This window comes from Embiotoca jacksoni, unplaced genomic scaffold (assembly GCF_022577435.1).
Source record: "Embiotoca jacksoni isolate LCO1_2020_lvr unplaced genomic scaffold, fEmbJac1.0.p SCAF_8, whole genome shotgun sequence".
NCBI classification, from domain to species: domain Eukaryota; kingdom Metazoa; phylum Chordata; class Actinopteri; family Embiotocidae; genus Embiotoca; species Embiotoca jacksoni.
The window spans coordinates 13,398,916-13,421,728 of record NW_027185436.1 but is presented as its reverse complement, the minus strand read 5'-3'; the positions used below and the strand labels follow the sequence as shown (position 1 = coordinate 13,421,728).

Here is a 22,813-nt window from a genome sequence, read left to right as displayed (position 1 = left end):
TTACCTTCCACCAGGCGAACGATGGCTCCAGCTTTAAGGCCCTTTAGGCTTTGCAGTTCTGCAAGGGGATCCAGAGTTGTACCAGCTAGTGACAGTGACAGACTGGAGCGAGGACACACCTCACTCCTCGAAAGCAGAGTCATTACTGCATCTTGAACCATCCAAAATCCATGGACCTGTGAAGGCGCATGGTTTAACAACAAGTAATGCCCACATGTAAATCTGCCTATTAGATGAAAATCATATATATCTCCTAGTGAGGATAGAGCATTGCTGATAAATCATATTATCAAAAATTACTCATCTCACGCAAGATAACGATGGTGCATTGCTATTAATGTGTAGTCTCAGCTGTCACTGTTGGTTTTCATCATCTCCTAATCACTCATTTAGTCTTTTTAATCTTTAAAAAGAGAAGGAATAATGTCTGAGAGAAAATAGCCGCCTGGTTTTGTACCTGCAGCTCAAATGGCTCTATTCCTGCTCCCTGGATCTTCACAGGGAACGATGTGTCCTCCTCTCGCTTAATGCCATTGGCATCATTTCCACCAGTCAGGCTGGTTACATCTGATAGAGGGAGAAATCAGGGAAACAGAACTAACTGAAGATAATCACATAGTCCTGCAAAGGACAGGCAAACGACTTGTGTTGTTTTCCTGCCTCATTACATCCCGAGACAGTGTTGCATGAGAGCATGAAAATGCAAATTGTATGGATAACAGAATCAAAGACTAATGGGGTATTCTTGCTAGAGTAGTACACAAGTACACTAATCTCAGCTAAAATTGTTCTGAGCTGGGCTGAAGAGTAGGTGTGTGTGAGAAAAAAAAGGAAAGTGGGGTGTGTCTACTTTTTTACACACACTTCCAGAACTAGTGGGAGAGCAGGACTCAGCATGTTCCACAAACTGTAGTGTGACTAAGCCTGTTGAGTTTGCATGCTGGCCTTCATGTCATCTCAGGGCGAAGGGACAACCACACCCAGCGCTGGCATGTGGAGACAGCAGAGTGCTAGGAGGCAAAAACTAAAAAGCCTCGAGCCTAGCAGTAGAGCCTGCTTTCTTGCAAGCACATAGTTTATATATAACACCTTTGTTGTGTACACAGCAAAGCTTTTGTTCTTATCTCTGAAGGCCGTCTTTTATTCTATAGTAAATCCTCAACTCTTGCTTTCAATCTGGGACTACTTTACTATTGGAAAGCACCCAGAAAATAGCTGTTTGCGATTGGTTGGAAGAGCCTCCCTCCCCTCTGCAAGGTCAAGGCCATCCACTTCTTGGTATTGGAGCTTCTGCTTTATTACTTCAGAAAATAATGTTGCTTTCCCCATTAGTAAGTTCATTTTGGCAATGAAGTCTTAAATTGGCTTGTAATCTAGCAAGCAAGCAGCAATCATTCACTATATGTCATATAGTAAAAGCACAAACAGGATTTTCTTTCTGCGTCCCTTAAAATTACATAACCTGTCAATCATAATGCTCTATCCATAGTTATTTCTCTTTGAGAAAACACCCCTGGACAATCTAACGTGGAGGCAGGCCAATCTCTATCTTAATTCAGTAATTTTTTTTTTCTGTGGAAGAGAAGTGGCAAATGTTAAGTGAGGTGAAGAGGCACACTTGAGAGTGCAGCAAAGGCAGAAGCTGTTAAAAAGTAGACAATGAGAATGTGGGAGGTTTTTATTTTGAACAAAGAACAAGAGAAGCTGTTTAGAGTTTTTCATTCATCTTTGTGCTTCTTAAAAGATTGTAACTGTGTGGTTTCAATATTTTTCCAGTGCTAAAACAAAGCATCTGTCTTCGTGACTAAATGCACGATAAAAGTCACAAAAGAGAAAACAGATTCTCCAAGTTGGTGAAAGCAGAGAGCAGCCATGTTCGGAGCAGCAGTGCAGTGCTAAATCTCCCTCCCTCCACACATTCTCCAGCAGCAGACAGCAGAGAAAAAAAGAAGGAAGAGGACAGAGAGAGAGAGGGACAGAGAAGAAAAACTTTTCACAGGGATTTCTCACCCATCTTGGCTTGGTTTCGTACTCCTCCTCCTCCTCTCCTCACTTTGTCCTTCATGACTGCGTGTAGAAGATTTTCTTGAGCTGTCTTGTGTTTTGACTTCTCTTTACTGGAAGCTGCTTCCTCGCAAAAGTCCTGCTTCAAACTGCTCCAGGAATGCACTGGAGAAGGAGAGAGGGAGTGGAAATGTGCAGCCGGACTGTCTGTGAGCCCAGCAGAGAGGAAGCAAACAGCTGTTTGTTCAGGACTGTGACTCCTGCCCTCTCAAAGGCAAACTTAAGTTGTCTATTCTCCCTGTGTAAAAAAAAGCCACACCCTCTTATTGCTCCACAGGCTCCTTGCTCTGCCTCTCTCACACTTTGTTCGACTGGGTGTGTCTATACCTTGTAGCTCTTACTTCCTCTGGCGTGTTTCACTCCGCCCTCCATAAACCCTGGAGTAAAACTATGAATTAAGCACATGCATTTGTAAGTGTTTTGACACCAGTCAACCAACCACACTGCTTTGACATTGAGTGTTTCATATTACAAATGTTGATTTTCATTTAGTGTGTCTGGTTACACACGCTTTAATGTTAACAATGGAACATAATCAAGTGGTAGACCAAAGTCAAGCATGTTCTATTGGCTGCAAACTCTATATTACACTCTTAATTCATGATAGTGAAGTCAAGACTTTACAGATAATACAATCATGAAGTAGTTAACCTGCCTCTAAAAGATGTGTCTGTGTCTGATGTGTTTTTTCCTCACTGGAGAGAAGCCAGCATCTACAACATTCACATTTTACACATACCTGGACATATCTGAGTTCAAACAAGCATGAGGATTTCTGGGTTAGGCTAAACAGGGGACTTTTTTGGTATAACTAGAATGGCATGAAATAAAGCTCAGTCATCTACAGTATGTTAGGGCATAGTATGAATTATCTCAGCTGAAAGACAGGAAAGTCAAGCATGCATCTGCTCAGAATAGTGTAAAGATGTATAACATTAACTTTACACCCATCCCACTATCCTAATATATGTTCATATGCTCTTAAAGTAAAAATCGAATCACCCAATCAATACTTTCTTTGCGCATTTTGGGTCCCCGGGTATCAAATAAAGTGACCTGTGAGTGTAGCATGTAACTATCAAACGATGTAGACACGTTAGATGCTCCCCCTCGAGTGGTTTAGCGAAGTTTCAAGCTTCCACGGCTTGTTTTTCTCATGTCATTACAAATTCATGACGTCAGCGAATTATTTGGGGGCAGCGGCTTAGTGATGCAGTGTGTTCCATGTTGCCTTCAAGTACTCCTTGTAAATGTAACTGTTTGTTTTTTTATAGAGTGCAGTTCTTTTTCATCATAGGGGATGTTTTCGGATGCCGTTTTTGATTTAAAATTTAACCACCTTATCTTTTCTCTGTGTTACGATGGAATACTATCCTAAAAGAAATGTTTGACTTTGTTAATTCGTTAAAAAAAAACAAAAAAAACTTTCCCACTCATTGGACGCTGTGGTGACATATTTCACCTTTTTTTTTTAATTGTCACAGACGTAAACTCTGGCATCACAGAAAACTCCCTCTTAATAAATGTGGTTGTCGTAAGCCTTTATTTTGCAGTTCGAGTGGTCGTTTGTGGCCGCTCATCTAATATCCATCGTAGTCCCGAGGATTAGCCAAGCAAGCGTTTGACAGGAGGCTGTCCTTGGCTAGCCGAGCTAGCCACAGCGAGCTATATAACTGGTAAACATCCGCTGCGTGAACCCAATGTGAAGTTATCGGTGAGTTTAATTTAACGACCTTCTGTTATTAATGCAACGATGTCCGAAACACCAAAAGGATGATAGAAGGGAGAAATTATCACTAATGTCCCGTCCAGACATCATAACTGAGCTATTATGAACCTCAACCAACGTGAACAACCTCTGGCCTCAACGGTGTTGTCCTTTACAAATACTCTTTACAACATGCGAACTGCCCACGAACATGAGCTATTTTATGAATTATTATTTATAAATTTCCAGTGGCACTGGAACATGACTCATAATAAATCAATTGTTTGACTTAACTTTAACAGTAACCGGTTTCTGTTCTCATTTATAAGTCTTTCAGCTTCCTCCTTGCTGTCATTCATTCATGTTGATCTGGGCTGTTACAGGTCTTATGATCGTGTGGCTTCCTGCACCCTTCAGGTGAGGGCTGAGGGCTGAGGGGCTGGGCTCATGTCCTCCCGTCAGGCTGAGGAGGGGGGTCTATCCGAGGCTGCCTCAAACAACAACACCCGAGACCTGCTAGAGGACCCCGCTAATCAGACTGTGGTAGCAGGGAACACACCTGGGCACCAGGTGAGGGGAGATGTGTGATCGTGTGTGTTTCGGTGTAAATGTTGGCGGTGAATCCAAGCAAACAATACAGAGACCTTGTGCATCGTTTGAGGTGTTTTTAATTATTACAAAAGCAAACGTCCATGTGATACAAGATGAACGATCTTTTGGATTAATTGTAGATTGATCGTTGATGTTAAGTGATGAGCCAGCTCTGAATAAATATTATTAACACGTGAAAAAGTCAAAGTCTGAGTGTTTGTTTGTGCCCTTGTCCACGCAGACAAAAATAGCCTCAGCACTCTTTACAAACTGAGTGACAGCAGGGTAAATGGAAATGTGTCTGGGGGAAAGGAGAGGGGCTGTAGGTGAACAGCACATGCTGTCCCTCTTTATGGTTTTCACACATTTTTAAGTTTTGCAAGTAGTCCGCAGGACACAATGAACCGACCATTGTGTCCAGAATTTGCTTCAGAATATATTTACCTTTCCTGAGGGTTTGTTACTGAAGGAACTTTGACTGCTTTTGTGTTGCAACACACGCAACCAAATGTCCTGTGTTTTAGCTGTAATTGTGAGCCAGGAAAACACTGCACACACAGAAAGGTGTTGCTTACCAGATTTAATTCTTACAAAGGGGTGTTTCATTCTTATTCCATTTTATTCCCAATCTTATTATAAATCTGTACACCTGCTTTATGCCCGTTAGGCTACAAATGGGATTGCTGATTTGGCAGCTGAGTGTAATTTGGATCGGTGTTGTGTCAAACAGTGGCAGGTTCTCTGTCTTTCAACACGCTGAAACAGGAGCAGCAGGTTACCAAAAGTATTACTGGCAGTATTGTTTGGGAACATAAGATATTCAGTGGAAATAATTTGTTTACAAGCTGTAGTCGTATCAGTTGTTGAAAGAAGAGGAGACAAGAGCTAGCTTGTACAGGAGGAAAGAATAAAACAAGGCTTTGTGCGCCTGGCCAAGAGGAGGCCTGATCCTTTCTTGTCCAACTGTCCTTTGCGTTGTCTGATGGTCTCAGACTGCTTGATAGGATTTTAATAGAAAACGCAGACTTAGTTGAACTCTTACTTATTCTATTAACTGTGGAGCTGAACAGTGTACTGTTTAAAGAAGGAGTATATAGCAGGCATTTGCTTTTTACTGAGCAATGCTGCTGACATGACAAAGAAATATTGATTTCAGATCTGATTCATGTTGCCATAATCTTTCTTCAGGTCTTGCCTGCGGTGGATGAGGCCTCTCCTTCTTCCACGTCCTCTTTTGAGATGCTTGACATGGAGTCAGTTCCAGCTCCTTACCAAGAGGTGCAGCCTCACTGGTTCTTCTGTCGACGGGCTGATGACAACACGTCATGGTTCCCTTTCAGCACAGAAGACTCTGATAAACTAGAGAATGCCTTCAATACTGGTAAGAATGTGTATGGATTTTACATGTATATTACTCTGTATACTGTATGTATAAATTAGCATTACTAAAGGTTATTGGGGCTTATGTCAGTTGGAAAAGAGTGAATTTGCTATAAACAGCTTTTGGAAAGAGAAAATGTCAAAACATTAATGTCATCACTTGCCTGATATCCAGCAGGGCATTTGGCTCTGCTGTTAGAACATGATCACTGTTACGAGAAATGTAATAACAAGTTTCAGTTTCAGGGTAGTTTTAAAGTTTTTGTGGTCTAAAAATGACCTATTTTGGTTTTGCAGGTGTAGAGTTCTTGCTTTAACTTAAGTAAAATATTCTGCACGTTCATAATCAGGCACATCCTCCACCCAAAGAAATATTTAAATCGGTAAAAACAACAGTGAACAATTTCCAAATCTTTTGCAAATATGAACTTCTACAAACTCTATGTAAGGACTCTATAATCAAGAAACATTCATGTCTTTCCTTGTGACAATCCCTAAAAAGTCCGACACCATTTCATGTTTGTATTATTCCAAAAGAATATACTTTTCCTCCTGGTGATGCTGCTGCTGCAGACGTTCGGTGTGAGTGGGCAATAATTGCTGTAAAGTAACAACAGTCCTGTGTGTAAAATTAGCTTGAAAGTAACTTCTTTAGCAATTTAATTAAAGTGTACGCAATTTCTATAAACAAATATCAGCATTTGAAGGTAGAATTTTTAGACAAAGTGACAAGATTTTAGTGATTTAGTATTTGATTTGAATGTTGGACTATGAACCTTTCTTTTTACATCTGCATGTGTTTTCTTTGCAGTAAGAGATGAGGAGGAGGATGTAGTGGTTGCCGTGGATGGAGAGCGATATGATGTGAATGTCAAGGAGAGGAGACGCTATGCCATGTATTGGGAGCAAGCTCCCACTGAAGTACGGCGCTGTACCTGGTTCTACAAAGGAGATAAAGACACCAGATTCATGCCTTACCCCGAGGACTTCAGCAAAAGTTTGGAGGTAGTCTGACAGATGCTAACCTCTTACCACCACACTACTCATCCCTACAGCTTCTGACTTTATTCTCTGCTTGTTTCCAAGTTACTCTTTTCATATGTATCCGTGCTCCCCCACCCATCCAATTTTCAGGATGCCTACATGGTAGCTGTGACTTTGGACGAATGGAAGACGAAACTGGACTTTCCCACTGGCGAAACTGTCATTTTACACAATCCCAAGGTGAGATTTCCAGTTAAAACATCACTTAGTTATTACGCAATAATTCTTTACATAACAAAGCCACACCAGGGTTTTTCTAAATATACAGGGGCCGCAGAAATGATGTGTACATTTAAGCCATGCTTTAAAAGTATCTATACTATTGCATTAAATAACAAAGTTAAAGTAAATGGTATTTATTTTTAAGAAAGACAGCACAAGCACACATGTCAAGCAAAATATTTCACAAAAAGACGTTGATGTTTTTGTTTTTTTTAAAACAAAAGACACATTTTAAATGAGCTAATTTGTTCCCTTATTATAAGCCTTTTTTCACTACTCTTTTCAGCTGATAATGCAATATCAGCCAATAGGATTGCAGGATGAGTGGGTGTCCTCCCCCTCGGAGCAAACACGGCCACGCACAGTCAAGAGGGGAGTAGAAAACATCTCAGTGGAAATACCTGACGGTATGTGTGTTGTGTGTACACCAGTTTCAGGAAGTACTACCCACAGTCGGCACTCATCATTTTTATGTTTGTTTCCAGGCGAACCAGAAAAGGTGGACCACCTTGTCTTTATGGTGCATGGCATCGGCCCTGCATGTGACTTGCGCTTCAGATCCATTATACAGTGCGGTAAGTTGTATTTACTTGTATATGAATGTATTTACAGTATGTGCATTTATAACTCCTTTCATCTTGTCTCTCTCCAGTAAATGACTTCAGGAGTGCTTCTCTGTCCCTCCTGGCCTCTCATTATAAGCGTGCTCAGCAGGATGGGCAGGTGGGCCGAGTGGAGTTCCTTCCAGTCAACTGGCACAGCGCTCTACATGGGGATGCCACTGGTGTGGACGAGTAAGTATGAAGATAGATAGTCATTAAACAAGATTCCTCTGTTTCAATTTCTACTTATTAAGTTATTATTAAGTGCTGAAAATGGCCAAACTCTTGCTACCCTTGTTTTTAATTTTGGCCCTCCTTCCCCACTTTCCAGGGACATCCAGAGGATCACTCTACCCAGCATCAGCAGGCTGAGACATTTCACCAACGACACCCTGCTGGATTTGTTTTTCTACAACAGCCCCACCTATTGCCAAACCATAGTGGACACCGTGGCCTCCGAGATCAATATGCTGCATGCCCTTTTTAGGCAGAGACACCCAGAATTCAACGGGACAGTTTCAGTAGTGGGCCATAGCCTAGGTTGGAGATGTGCAAACACAGAAACACACGCGGGGGGAACAAAAAAAAGCTGAGTTTAAGCTTTTCTGAGTTTAAGCTTTTCTGCTTTGTCTCTTGTTCCTCAGGTTCTCTGATCCTGTTTGACCTGTTAACCAATCAGAAGAATGGATCAGAAGTCAGAGAAAAGGTAAAACAACATTGAAAGATTCCATTACTATTCTGATAAAAAGATTAACTATTTCTCTGTATGTAGAAAAAACTATTTTCCATTCTGTCCATCTGTTCACCTCTGTGATTAAGGTTCCTTCTGGTGACCTTTGTCATCTAAACTGCGACACACTGGAGCAGACTTTGACCAGACTGGGCTTACAACAATACCTGGATACACTGCAGGCTGAGAACCTCAACCTGGAGTCACTGGTAACACACACACACACACACACACACACGCACACGCACGCACACACACGTAATGGTCATACAAATTCAAACATAATGCTTAGTTAGAATCAAGAGAATAATGACAGAGGATGTTGTCCGTAATGTATAATGTATCAGATTTCGGCAATTTAGGCAAATTGGACTTTTCTTAAACGCCATGGATCTCCATTTTTAGGCTCTCTGCCAAGACAGTGATCTCAAAGAGTTGGGAATTCCTCTCGGACCTCGGAAGATAATCCTGAACTACTTCAGGAGGAAGTGGCTTCCTGAGGTAAGACCTATTCAAAACTGCACTGAGTTGTCATGTTTTGGTACATATGACCACAACCACCTCTTTTTAGCAATGTGTGTCTTGGATCTGGCCTTCATTTGCATGAAATACAGTTCAATGTCCCGCAAGGACACAATGATCTGATTTTTGCAAAAAAAGAAAACAAAAACACTTCCCTATATGCATTGCTTATTTTCACCATGCATATGTATTTAAAAAATAATTGAACAATATGGATTTTTGGTTTGACTGATGCTATTGATAGGGTGTACCTATCTGCTGAAAGGGAAGTGGTTTACTGTAGGCAACAGTGAGAAGCAGATTTTTTGATGCAGCTAATTTCTTTCATGGCCAGTTCCTCTTTTGCTTGGCGCTCTCTAAATGATCCAAATGATTTCCAAATGACAATAGCTATGTCTACTGTTAAGATAACTGTAATATTTCTTTATCTTCATAGGAATGTAAGACAGGGGCAATTCGTCAGGTGCCGGGTTTGCAAATTCCACCTCAAATGACCAGTGATTCTGACAGTAACCAGTCTTCAGGAGCGACGGCTCAGCAGTCCCAGTTCCACAGAGCACAGTCTGTCACCAGCGCTGTAGACTATGAGTACTTCGATGTCGGCATTGGACAGGTAGCAACATGACCACAAAAACTGTATGATTATTTGTGCTTGGGAGGTGAAGCTTTGATGCATCACCTTCCTGCTTCTCTCCTCCCCCCGCTTGCCTGGACAGACCAATGGAGGCATAGCCAAGGGACAGGTGTGTCTCAAATGGTGTCCACATTCTCTCAGGCTTTGTCCTCTGCTGTCTTTGATCTTACTGTGCCTGGAGTGTCTCTTCACATACAGTGCAGTCTGGTCAGGAAATCTCAAGACAACTGAATTGTACTGGCTATTATTAGAGCAGTAGGATTTCCATGGCTAAGTCACATTGTGTTGTGCAACCCAGCGCCATTCTGTATCTGTGCTCACACACATGTATCAGTCCTGCATGAGTGCTCATCTCCCTGCTCTCCTCCTTGTCTTCTATCTGACTCCCTGGATGTTGTCTTGTTGTCATGAAACATAGTTTAAATGTTTTCAATCACCACCGTGAGCCAAATGAGTATTGTCTCATTTCCACCTGCCTGAATGGTCCACATGTTCTATCTGTAATCTTAGAAGAAAAATCGTCTGAACTTTAACCATAACTTGCTACAACAAATGTAACCGTCTCTCCACAGGTATCTATTGATTACCCACAGCTGGCATTTCACCCGCAGACGTTTTTTGCGTTTGGCTCTCCAATTGGGATGTTCCTGATGGTACGAGGGCTTAAACTCATCGATCCAAACTACACCTTCCCAACCTGCAAGAGCTTTTACAACATCTACCACCCAGTGAGTAATCACATATTTGCATCTGCATCTGTCCATACCGGCACACCTCCTGCAGTCAAACAGCTTTTATCTCACAGATACAGTTTGTCTTTACTATTCCAACTAAATATGCTTTCAGAGGACAATCTTGAATGATGCAACATTTCACGTTGGAAATTTAAAATGTGACCACAGTATTAGATTCTCTCTTATTAGATATCTTTTATACAATTTTAAGATAATGACAAGAAAACTAGCAGTGCCACCGGTTTCACTGGAATTTACATCTACTTAAGCTTCCTGTTACAGCCAAGTTTAGGCTAACCTAACTTGGCCCATCAACGAGAGCTATTGTTATAAAGACTTGTTTGAATCTCTTTCTTGCATGAAGAAAGAAGTTATCTGTTAATCCTTTCATCCCTGCATAGTATGACCCTGTTGCCTATCGGATAGAGCCTATGATTGTTTCAGAGGTGGATCTGGAGCCCATGCTGATCCCTCACCATAAAGGCCGCAAGAGGATGCACCTGGGTATGACTGTTTCTCTTTCTTTGACCATATTAAACAGTACCTCTGATGAACCTTGTATTTAATTTTCGTCTCTATTTGTCTTTGTCTTGTAGAACTGAAGGACAGCTTGACCCGCATGAGTATGGATTTGAAAAACAATGTGTTGGGATCGTTACGGACAGCGTGGCAGTCCTTTGCCAGACTACCTGTTGCTGCACTTCCCCCGGTGGAGGAAGGAGAAACTACAATAGAGAGAAACCTTCACGAGACGCAGGGTAGAAAAAGCACTTTTATTTGTCTTTGTTTATTTTTGAGTGCTGTGTTTGTGTGCAAGTGTGCACAAATGTGTATCTAACCCAGTCTCCCCATACTCCTTTCACCCCTCTCTGCATGTTGCCACCCTCCTTCCTCTCTCTTCTGCTCTGTCGGTTTTTATACTGCTTCACTCACCCGTTGCTGCTTTACCTTGAACCTCAGCGGCAGGCACTGCTTCTGCTAAGAGGGAAGACAAAAGGGCTGGTTTTTGGACTAAAATACTGGAGTGGCCCAGGGCCCTTAATAAACATTACTTCCAAGGTAAGCCAGGATAGTCATTTGGCTGGAATGAAGTAAGAAAATGAGTAAATTAACTCATTCTATTGGTTTAATGACCTTCCAGCTCTCTCTGAGAACTTACTGATGACTTTATGAGCGTTTAAGAGCCTTTATAAACCATCTTTCTTTCAGTTTTTTACATTACACTTTATCAGCTTTTATCTGGAAAACAAAGATGTTTCCATTATTCACACAAAACAGGCTAAATTGAACACTATTCCTACTGTTTCAACTGTCAAAGATATCCTGCGAAACATGCCGTATTAATAAAATGTTCCACTCAGTTACAGTGGTTTATTTTGGCACACTCACTCGCATTCAAAGAGCAAACGTTATGTAATGTATGTCACTATTGCCACAGGCTCTTACTAATCCTCTGCCCCCCCCCCCCCCCCCCCCCCACACACACACACACTTAGCTAACTGCATTACTACCTGCTGTCCCATCTAGCCCTCAACTCAAAGTTTATTTTACTGACACCCCCTTCAGGTGTCTTCCTCCCTCTACTGCTATTAGTTCTGGTTGGCTGAGCTCATTGATGGCTTCACTGATCGTCAACATCATAAACCACTTGAGTATCCAGCCCACTCTCCTGTTTGAGTGGAACAAATAACATTAGAAGTATAGTAGTGATCACAGTTGGTATTTTTAACATGTAATTGTCTGGAGCTGCACCTGCAGGTAATATCATTCATCAGTAGAAGGTCACATACAGTCGCTACATGCAGGTACACGTCTGCACCTCAAGCATTAAATCTATCAGGTTATTAAATGGCAGCAAGCGAATGCAGCTGTTGTTACATGTCAATGTACAATTATTTTTTTAGTTTGCAGAGAGTTTAAAGAGGACTCGTATCTCTACTTTTATGACCGTTACATAATGTAATGTAAATGTATGGTAATATTTTATCTTTTGCTGCCAATATTGTAAGCCCATACTTAAAGAGGCAGATTGTCAGAAATAGACATTTGAAATTGCATGAGAAGCAAGCAGCCAACAGTTTAGCGTTCAACAGAAGTGCCTTTGATGTTTGTGGGAAGCCTTCATGAGATCACTTCTCAGACAACAAGGTAGAAACATACAAGCTCATCAGTGATTCATCGCAAAACCAACCCAACGTACTGGCATTTAGTCATCATCATACTTAACAGTGCATCCGGAAAGTATTCACAGCGCTTCACTTTTTACACATTTTGTTATGTTACAGCCTTATTCCAAAATGGATTAAATTCATTTTTTTCCTCAAAATTCTATACGCAATATCCCATAATGACAAAGTGAAAATAGTTTGTTTAAAATTTTTGCAAATCTATTAAAAATAAAGAACGAAAATATAACACGTACATAAGTATTCACAGCCTTTGCGCAATACTTTGTTGAAGCACCTTTGGCAGCAATTACAGCCTTAAGTCTTTTTGAGTATGATGCTATAAGCTTGGCACACCTATTTTTGGGCAGTTTCTCCCATTCTTCTTTGCAGGACCTCTCAAGCTCCCTCAGGTTGGATGGGGAGCGTCAGTGCGCAGCCATTTTCAGATCTCTCCAGAGATGTTCAATCGGGTTCAACTCTGGGTTCAACTCTGGGCTCTGCCTGGGCCTCTCAAAGACATTCACAGAGTTGTCCCGAAGCCACTCCTTTGTTATCTTGGCTGTGTGCTTCGGGTTGTTGTCCTGTTGGAAGATGAAACTTCGCCCCAGAGCGCTCTGGAGCAGGTTTTCATCAAGGATGTCTCTGTACATTGCTGCATTCATCTTTCCCTCCATCCTGACTAGTCTCCCAGTTCCTGCCGCTGAAAAACATCCCCACAGCATGATGCTGCCACCACCATGCTTCACCGTAGGGATGGTATTGGCCAGGTGATGAGCGGTGCCTGGTTTCCTCCAAACATGACGCTTGGCATTCAGGCCAAAGAGTTCAATCTTTGTTTCATCAGACCAGAGAATTTAGTTTCTCATGGTCTGACAGTCCTTCAGGTGCCTTTTGGTAAACTCCAGGTGGGCTGTCATGTGCCTTTTACTGAGGAGTGGCTTCCATCTGGCCGCTCTACCATACAGGCCTGCTTGGTGGAGTGCTGCAGAGATGGTTGTCCTTCTGGAAGGTTCTCCTCTCTTCACAGAGCAACGTTGGAGCTCTGTCAGAGTGACCATCGGGTTCTTGGTCACCTCCCTGACTCAGGCCCTTCTCCTCCGATCGCTCAGTTTGGCCGGGCGGCCAACTCTAGGAAGAGTCCTGGTGGTTCCAAACTTCTTCCATTTACGGATGATGGAGGCCACTGTGCTCATTGGGACCTTCAATGCTGCAGAAATTTTTCTGTACCCTTCCCCAGATCTGTGCCTCGATACAATCCTGTCTCGGAGGTCTACAGACAATTCTTTGGACTTCATGGTTTGGTTTGTGCTCTGACATGCACTGTCAACTGTGGGACCTTATGTAAATGGTGTGTGTCTTTCCAAATCATGTCCAATCAACTGAATTTACCACAGGTGGACTCCAATCAAGTTGTAGAAACATCTCAAGGATGATCAGTGGAAACAGGATGCACCTGAGCTCAATTTTGAGTGTCATGGCAAAGGCTGTGAATACTTATGTACATGTGATTTTTTTCGTTTTTGATTTTTAATAGATTTGTAAAAATTTCAAATTTTTTTATTTCACGTCATTATGGGGTATTGTGTGTAGAATTTTGAGGGGAAAATGAATTTAATACATTTTGGAATAATGCTGTAATATAACAAAATGTGGAAAAAGTGAAGCACTGTGAATACTTTCCGGATGCACTGTACATCTCATATTACTGAGTGTGGAAATATTCATCGAATATTTGAACCAACAGGGTCGTTTTATCTTTGATCGGCAGCACAGTCTAATACATTTTATTTTGGGTCTACATGTGATCAATCTATTCCTTTTCAGATGTCGTGATCTTATCATAGTCTGCGAACATTCAGACACTGACTCCTCCCTCTTTTGGACACTTGTACAGTAATGTGAGTTTGGTTCACCTCCCAGGCAGAGGTGGATTAAACTGCACTGTTTTGCATTTAACCTACATTTTTCTGTGCTTTTGGTTTAAATGTTGCTTTCTGCAGACAGCAGCTTCTCTTTTCTTTCATCTCTGTTATCAAATTATTTGTTCTCATTTTACCAAATCAGATGAATTGAAACAGATAGCTGCTTCTGTCTATGGTCGTCGTTTTGTTTTCTGCCCAGTGCAGCCTCATCTGTGTGGACATGTGTCCCTGCAGGAGTGTGTGAGGATGCAGAACCGTCAGTGTCAGGGGAGCAGACAGAGCAGCCTGAAATTAAAATGGGAATGTTAAATGGAGGACGACGAATAGACTATGTGCTTCAAGAAAAACCCATTGAGAGCTTCAACGAATACTTGTTTGCCATCCAGTCGCATCTGTGTTACTGGTGAGTCATGCATATCTGTCAGTATTTGTGCTCTTTTGTATTTTGCATTCATGATATTTTCTCTTTGTTGTATCACACTTTACTTCAAATAAGCATTTTTTTCTGTCTGTCTGTTAGGGAATCTGAGGATACAGCTCTCCTGTTGCTGAAGGAGATTTACGACAAGCAAAGTGTGGCCTTTGAACAGCCACAACAGTAATAGAGTTGTATGAATGTACACTTAAGTGCAGGACAGTAAACGGAAAGTACAAAAAAAAGAAGAAGGACAGCTGACGGAACCAGAGGCTGCACAATGCTCTTCCAGAATGCCTTACCGTCTCGGTGTTAACTGACTGCCACAATCTCCTCCTCTGACAGTGGACCGCAGTCAGGTAGTTTTGGCCTCTTTGGCAAAGTCAACTTTGATTCGAGGTTTCTACCTGGCATCGTTTCAACTCCTGCTGCAGGATTGGAGCTAGTGTCTGATTGATGTTTCAAATCCACCCAAACATCGCTCGCTACTGTTCGCACTTTTGTTTAATCATTCTTTATTTCACTTCTATTTTATTTCACATTTACTGAGATATCATGCTTACACCTGCATCTGAATTATAGTGAAAAAAAAATCATTATCATGAATACCAGAACACTGTACTTGTGTACTTGTATTTATTTATTTTTTTGCACTTTGTATTGCACGTCAAACTGGAATTAAATTTTAGCTGGCACTTCTTTGTAAGTAACAACAAAAATATGTTTAAAAAAATTCCAGAATCAAAGTAGTAGATTATAATCTGTAAAAATGTATATATTTCCCAGTTTAAAAAATCATAAATGTAGAATTATGATTGGCTACAATGTCTGTTACAGGTGTTTAACAGATCATCTGTTTTTAAACTTAAATCTCACTTGACTAAAGAAGGTCTCTAATAGCATAACACGAGACTTTACCTTTATAACTAGCCAGTTTATTTGACTTGTTTCACATTAAGGTGTTTTGTTTTTGGTTAGGAAAATGAAGGTTGATATTTACAAGTTTCCTGGCAGTTAAATTCTCTCTGCCCGCATCCAGGCCACTTGAAACCCAATGCTGCTACTTGGACATTTGTGCAATGCTACAATAATGTTGATGTCACCCCTGTCATTTTACAAACATAGTCCTCTATCGTTGAAGAAAGCATTCACTTTGTGTTCTAATTTTATTTTATTTTATTTGAAGTATGTATGATACCCTCATCATATCTACCACATGTATCTGATTGAAGTAATCCTGATGAATAATTGTGTCAGAACTGAAGTACAGAAATGCAGCTTTTCATAAAGTGTGGCTAGACTGCGTGTGTGTGTGTGTGTGTGCGTGTGCGCATGCGTGTGTGCGTGTGCGAGTTATAGCATTGTTCCACTCACTTTTTTCTGCTCTTTTCTAGTTTAATCCAGATAATTTATCATGCTTAAGTGCATAACAACATTATATTATTTATCCTAAAATATATTTGATTCTAATCGAGACTGGCATATCATATAGACAGTCTAAACCTGTCCATTATCTCCGGGCCAAATCTAAACATTTCCCTAATCTGTTCCTTTGTATCGAGGTATTGGATATCACCTTTTCTCCCTGTACTGCATACACTTCTTTATGTTTCAGCAGAATTTCGCAACATATTCTGGTCCAGACCCAGTTATTAGGCAACACAATTTCCATAATCCTCATGGACCCAGCAATAAAATAATTTTCAAGTGAAAGTCATATGAAATTGATTCAGAGTGTTATAGTATATGATAAATTTTACTCTTTTTATTTTATATATATATATATATATATATATATATATATATATATTACAAATAATAGTAATAGATAATCCAAGGACAAGAACATAAGGTCCAGACTCTGGTGTTTAGAAACTCTGTGTCAGAGTAATTTAACTTTGAAAAAGACTTATTTATTATGCACTGTCAGGGTACCACATCCCCTCCACCAAAGCTCTGAATGACCTGTTTCACAGCCCTTTGCGTGTTACATCTGCACAATTAATGAATTAAACTAGTGAAGTTTGTTCTTTTTCTTCCTTCAGAAATGCACTGAACACAAAGTTACCATGACAATATTCTCTTGAACATCACTGTTGTCTCTGTAAATATTAGTGTCTGAACAGTAAAATCACAACTTTATGATCCCTTGACTTACCCTAACAACTGTTGTGGCATTTGATACTAATATGTTGATACATTAAAAATTTCTTTTTTTCAGAACACATACCCTATGTTTACATGTTTTGTGTGCTATGATAAAACATTACAGCTGTCTCATTCTGGATTTGAAAACACAATGAATAAACACCCTGTTGACATTGGACATCATAAAAACAAATGTAGGTCAAAACTATAAACTATACAAAACCGAGAATATGGATGGACTAAGTATGGCATGCAAGACTCTTAATTTGAAGTGAGGGCTTTTAATTTGAAACAAACAGGAAGTTGCAGCAGGTGACATTGGATCAGCAGTAGGGACACTCTGACTGACTGACAGTGAAAACAAGCAAATCACAGCAGAGTAAATAGTTGAACATGCGTCCCTCATGTTGATCCAATCTAGCATCAACTGTTTGTGTTTAGAGATGTCACCACTGTTGATTTCCATCAGCCAAAAAACCAACAGCATTTTATAAATTTGTAAATCAAATCAGATAAAGAAACAAGATAGGGAGAGGGCAACAGCAAGAACAACAATATGAACGCTGTACATTACATACCTACTGCAGTCGGCATAAGAGCCACGGTAAAACGATCGGGCATGCGCAGTCGTTTGATAAACACAGCGACATCACTTGCCGCGGGGGAATTGACCTGCCTGCTCAACAAACTGAGGCGAGTTGAACTCTTAAACTTGGTTTCAGCACTTGTTTCAAAGCTGCTTGCTTCGTTGTGACGTCGTTCATTTGTAATTGATGGTGCCAGCAAATGAGCAGAGTAGCGTCGGTAAAAAGTTACATATTCATGCCATGAGTCGGACCAAGCTAAATAGCAGCGTACTTATTTCAGTGTCACTCTTTATGTGTGGTCGTATTTATCGTCTGGAAAATGTGGGGAAGTCATTCAGAAATTAGGACCTCCATTCTGAGCCTAATGTGATTCATTTCAGTGGGAGGAAGTTATGTACTAAAGCTTCTCAGCAGCGTTCAAAGGCGGGCCTGTCCAGCTCACCACCGCCTTGACCCTGCAGTCCGATGAGGTTTCTAGCCATTCTCCATTGCATCAAAAGGCCCATCTTCTTGATGCAAGCTTGAATTAGGAGGTATCAGTTCTTGATTTCGTCAATAATGGGCTGTGCTGTGTAGGAACTCAGGGGATTGGGTCAGCTTTTCTTTTACACTGTTTGTTAGACAATTTCTATATAGCTTTTGTTCCTAATAATCCTGTTCAGTCTTTATCAGCGGAAACCTTTTTCTCAGACAAATTGACCTGATTTTGATGTGTCCATGTTTAGTTTCCAGTAAAAGGTCAAGATATAACTGATGAGTTTAGGAAATTAACTTTTGCAAACAAACCGAGAGCCCTTATAATGGAGGGCATGTGTGTTGTCATGCTAAAACTCTGCAGGGCCGGGTTTGGGGTCACAGCAGGTAGTGGGAATGTGGTACAACAAGTGGAGCTGTGTTTAGTGCCGCCAACTCTCCTTCCCCCTGGATCTCGGATCTGTTATTCAGCTGACTAACAATAGAAGAGACTCTTTTTTTCCCCCTTGAACAATGCTCCCAAGCCTGCCAGATACCCCCATGACACTCTGACACACACACACACACACTGTCCGTCTAACCCCCTGCCACTCTTTGGACTTGGTGGGTTTTAAACTTCCCCCTCACTCGCACAACTTCTCTGCCTTTCTCCAGCACTGTCCTTACTGTGTGTTTGAAAAAGAGAGAGAGAGAGAGATGATGGCGGTTGAGAGGTAGAGTGAGGAGGCGGGACTGTCACCAGAGCTATTCAAGTGTTTATCCTGTAAAGCATCCACAGAGACAGTGAAAGAGAAAAGGCGCTGAGAGGAGAGGCTGGTTGGTTAAATGATAACTAGTCAGTCATGATAAGTAGTGCGTCGTGGGGCTCTGACGATGAGCCGGACTATCTAGAGGAGAAGCAAAGGTGAACCTTAGAGGGGGGGAAAAGGACGTATACAGAGCATCTGCGATAAACCTGAAACAAACACAGGCTCTGCTGCTGTCATGGGGGGCTCCATGAGCCAGAACAAGAAGGCATCCATCGGCTCTCCTCGGAAGAAGAGCAGCATGTAAGATAATGTTCTTCATTTTGTGTGTGTTTGTGTGCGAGTGTGGGGGCGAGAAGGAAACTTACAGATAATGTTGTTGATCAAGGACAGCAGGTCAATTTGACCCTCGGGTCTTTGAGATTGCGATGTCTTGTGTGGATGAACTCAGTGCCTGGAGAAGAAGAGGAGATAAGGAGTTGAAAGGCAGTGCTGGGATACTGATGCTTTCTTGAAAGATAAGATTTTCCCTGCTCGACTGAGAGTGAATCCGCCGATCAGACGGCACCGCACACAGCCTCTGCTGCTGTGCTAGTTTGAATATTATTCAAATCTAAGAAGTAGAGAGCAAGCAAGAGAGAAGAGCGACACAGCTGATGACGTTAGCAGAGAGTCGAATGTCATGAGCTGATCAGGTCACGCTCATGACATTAAGGCACTGTCCAAACCTTCCTTAGTTTTCACAGATTTTATATTTACCGCCGTAGACAGATAGCGCTGCTGCCAGCTTATAATTATGAAACTGTGACCCTAATTCTAAAGTGGTATGTTGGTCATACAAGCTGTACAGTTTATTTCTGTCTGAGCAGGTACGACATCCTTAAAGTACTGTGTGATGTACGAACTGCGGCTCTCCGGTGCCACCTTCTTGTCAAAATCTGAGGAAGACGTTGTTGCTGAGGCTTTTCTCAGAGCTTAAAAGCACTTAAGCATCACTCTCCCTCTTCTTTTTTCTCTAATCCTTTGTAAAAGAGAGTGAGTCCTTTCACTTTGTCCTGCTGCTGATGCTTTTCATCCCCATTTTTGAAAGCCTCTGTAAGCCCCTCTCTCTCTCCATACATATTAATGCACGGGCTATGCTATATACAGCCACTCATTTCTTAAATTCCACAGTGTTCACCCAGTGAGTCAAGTCGTGGAGAAACAGTGCCGCCATGTATTAAAGCAGATGTTTTGGAAATGGCAGCGAGACACAGTAAGCGACAGGAAGCTGCAGACTTTACAGCGGATCTGAGAGGCGAGGGGAACCAATGCTCGGACACATCCATGTTCCAGCAACACTCATTGTTTTTTTGGGTGCTTTAAAAAAAAAAAAAAAAAAAAAAATCCCTCTCCCCACGCAAGCATACTGTAGTCTTCTGCATCCATCTGTGTTTGTATTAGGGCAGATGGGGGTTGGGGTCTTCCCTCTGGGAACACTGGGAAACCAACCAGTGCCGTGGGATCGCAGCTTTTAGCCTTCCGTCTAATTTTAGTTTACTTAATCATCCGTTTAGTGTCTTAACTGGAGCAGTCTTGGATGTACAGTGGATTTCCTGCTCTTCAAAGCCTTGAACATCCACACAGTTGCTCAGCTGGGAGATGGCTGACCTGCATTTGGAGCTCAGCTCTTGCTGCAGTGGAACAAATTGAGGCCAATGAGGGCTGGAAAACTTCTCTTGGCTTCAGAGAGACACACATTGTGAATACATGAAGAGAGGCACAACATCAGAGGATGAACATTTGAATTATGTATAAGGCTTCACTGACAAGGTTTGCCAGCATAAAAGGCAAACTCACTGCTGAATAGTAAGTTATTGCCTGAAAACTTTCATTTACACCATATTTTTATATATGATGAAGATATTGCTCCGTTTCAAATTAAATGAAAACAAATCAATTCAGTTTCATGGCATTTTGAAAGGAAATCTAGTTGAACTGGATTTAAAGGGAAAATAAAATGGATGAAAACACAAACAGAGTAGAACAGCAGGGGGTGTGTCATCTCCCTGCTCTGTGCATGCATGTGTGTACAATGCACTACATCCACTATTGTCTGGGAATTGTGTCCCTGTCCTAGTCACAGACAATAGCTCAGCTGGTGTCTGTACATGATAAAAACCCTCCTCTTCCTCTCTTGTTGCCTCATTCTTTTTCACATTGTCTTATCATGCCACTGTCACTTAAGTGATTTCCAAGTACTGCAGTGATGCGAGAGCCTCGACTCCACTGATTCTAACTCCGTTCTCTCCATGCTGGTTTCCTGCTCTGATTGCAGATAATTGGGTGCTCCCTGATGCAGAGATATCAGTGATGTAAACACTGCTGTGTTTTCACAAAAGCATATCCAAGAGTTTGGAGCATCAGTCTTTTTTATTTTATCTGTCTGTACCTGCTCTATGTGCTGCATTCGAAAGTAAAAATCAACAAAAGATGGTGAACATCATCAACAGTGCCACCGTCTTTTCTCCCTGTATGTACTGTCTTGGAGTGTGGATGTTTTCACTGTGTAATACACGTGTGACTCCTTCCCAAATGGTTGGTGAGACCAGAAATCCTGTCAACTCTGTTTAGCTCCCAAAAGTGACATCAGATTTGTTATATAGCTCCTTCACTTCCTTCCTCACATCGGCTCCGTTTACCTTCTTTGCTTTTTCTTCCCGGCTTTGTGATACTAAGTGGGTGACTGAATCTAATGCTGCCATTTAATTTGATGTATGTGATGGCCAATAATGACCACCAGATGGAGCTATATGATATAACAAGCCAACAAATATGACCTAACCATATTCTGTTTAGATAAGATGTCATTACATAGACGGACAGTATGAGCTGGTTCATCTGTTTGTTCAATCATGTGAGCCATAAGAAAAGCTTGACTAAGGTACATAACCAGGAGCACATACACTATAATCGCTAACACTGATATGCATCGAGGGGCGCAAATGACAATTATTTCCATTATCGATCACTCTGTTGATTATTTCCTTGATAAATGGATCCCTGTTTGGTCAGTAAAATGTCAGAAAATCTGGAAAAATGTTGACCAGTGTTTCCCAAAGCCCGAGGTGGAGCCTAAAATGTCTTGTCTTGTCTCAACCAACAGTCCAAAGCCAAAATATATTCAGTTTATTATCAAGAAGGACTAAAGAAATCAGAAAATATTCACATTCATGAATCTGGAATCAGAGAATTTAGGTTGATTATAAAGGAATTGCCAATTGATTCTCTGTAGATCAACTATTTGATTAATCGGGTATTTGTTGCAGCTCCAATTATATCTTTGCTATTTGACATTTGTGCCATGTAAATGTTGATCAAACAAGAAACATTTGAGCACAACAATGTCTACATTCATTTGAATGTAACAAGACCAGGGCTGACCCTAAAATTAAGGGACCGAAAGCTGCAATTACACTCGGCATCATTGAAATGTTGGACAGAAAACATACTGGGGACTGTTATTCTTAGCTATACCCCAGACAAAAATGTAAAGTTTGTCTTGAGGATGGCGCTCAATAAAGATTGGTTATGACTTTGAAAATCCAAACCTTTGGGGCTTAAATGTGCTTCACAAATGTCTTTCAGCTTAAGCTTAACTTTATTATCTCCAAGGAGAAAATATGTCTCGCAGTCAGCTTCAACACACAAATACTTCAATGTTAAACACATCTAACATACTACGAATACAGAAAATACATGTAAAACAATGTGTACAGTACAGCAATGTACGACAACATTGGCATCATCCCCACCAACTTTATAATGCAATATGCTCATTCGGAGCAGCAGAGGACTTTTTAAACACTTTATGTGCAACATTGCCTTAAAGACAAATTGCAAGGAAATCCAGTGTTTGATTTTTTTTTTTAAATATCTTGTAATGGACCAAAGTTTTGGTTAGAAGGGAATAGTGATTTGATAAGGGCACTAAAGTTAATGCAGGTCAACCATTATATCATGATGCGGGGGACTGAGAGCAGAGATACAAAATATATGCTAGTTTAGATGCCTCACTAATGCCCTCTCAGTGTACACACAACACATAGCTATCTCATCCAGCATCACATCACCTCTGTTGT

At 41.2% G+C, this 22,813-nt stretch overlaps 3 protein-coding genes across 9 annotated transcripts in view; 2 read left to right on the top strand and 1 right to left on the bottom strand.

Moving 5' to 3' along the window:
• Positions 1 to 19,144, bottom strand: part of LOC138191514 (clustered mitochondria protein homolog) — a 27,721-nt gene extending 8,577 nt beyond the window's left edge. The window contains exons 1-4 of one of the 2 annotated variants that reach the window (XM_069138374.1): positions 19,061 to 19,144; positions 2,011 to 2,169; positions 458 to 567; positions 5 to 176 (exon numbers count right to left, since the gene is read on the bottom strand). In XM_069138374.1, coding sequence (XP_068994475.1) covers positions 5 to 176; positions 458 to 567; positions 2,011 to 2,065 — 337 coding nt within the window. In that variant the 5' untranslated portion in view covers positions 2,066 to 2,169; positions 19,061 to 19,144. Of the gene's footprint in view, positions 1 to 4; positions 177 to 457; positions 568 to 2,010; positions 3,340 to 19,060 lie in introns of those variants that run through there. The other variant, XM_069138373.1, reaches the window with a different exon arrangement.
• On the top strand, positions 3,386 to 16,964 carry ddhd2 (DDHD domain containing 2). Of its 6 annotated transcripts, XM_069138375.1 has the most exons (20): positions 3,388 to 3,778; positions 4,156 to 4,342; positions 5,552 to 5,744; positions 6,555 to 6,748; positions 6,878 to 6,967; positions 7,296 to 7,416; positions 7,495 to 7,584; positions 7,662 to 7,803; positions 7,943 to 8,151; positions 8,256 to 8,317; positions 8,431 to 8,550; positions 8,747 to 8,842; positions 9,300 to 9,476; positions 9,580 to 9,606; positions 10,070 to 10,225; positions 10,633 to 10,735; positions 10,828 to 10,989; positions 11,192 to 11,290; positions 14,557 to 14,725; positions 14,843 to 16,964. In XM_069138375.1, the coding sequence occupies exons 2-20, from the start codon at positions 4,220 to 4,222 to the stop codon at positions 14,922 to 14,924; spliced, it is 2,415 nt and encodes an 804-aa protein (XP_068994476.1). In that variant the 5' UTR covers positions 3,388 to 3,778; positions 4,156 to 4,219; the 3' UTR covers positions 14,925 to 16,964. The 6 variants fall into 6 exon arrangements, with proteins under 6 accessions (XP_068994480.1, XP_068994482.1, XP_068994476.1 ...); XM_069138379.1 differs by lacking the exon at positions 14,843 to 16,964 and having other exon boundaries at positions 3,386 to 3,778; positions 14,522 to 14,717; XM_069138376.1 differs by lacking the exon at positions 9,580 to 9,606.
• LOC138191517 (transforming acidic coiled-coil-containing protein 1-like) overlaps positions 18,734 to 22,813 on the top strand; it is a 19,799-nt gene continuing 15,719 nt past the window's right edge. The window contains exon 1 of the mRNA XM_069138384.1: positions 18,734 to 18,995. Within this exon, the coding sequence (XP_068994485.1) occupies positions 18,931 to 18,995 (65 nt within the window). The 5' untranslated portion in view covers positions 18,734 to 18,930. The remainder of the gene's footprint in view (positions 18,996 to 22,813) is intronic.

Coding starts and splice junctions, on each gene's coding strand:
- ddhd2 (XM_069138375.1), top strand. CDS start 4,220: ATGTCCTCCCGTCAGGCTGAGGAGGGGGGTCTATCCGAGGCTGCCTCA. Junction 10,226..10,632: donor TTTACAACATCTACCACCCA/GTGAGTAATCAC, acceptor ATCCCTGCATAG/TATGACCCTGTTGCCTATCG. Junction 10,990..11,191: donor AAACCTTCACGAGACGCAGG/GTAGAAAAAGCA, acceptor CTTGAACCTCAG/CGGCAGGCACTGCTTCTGCT.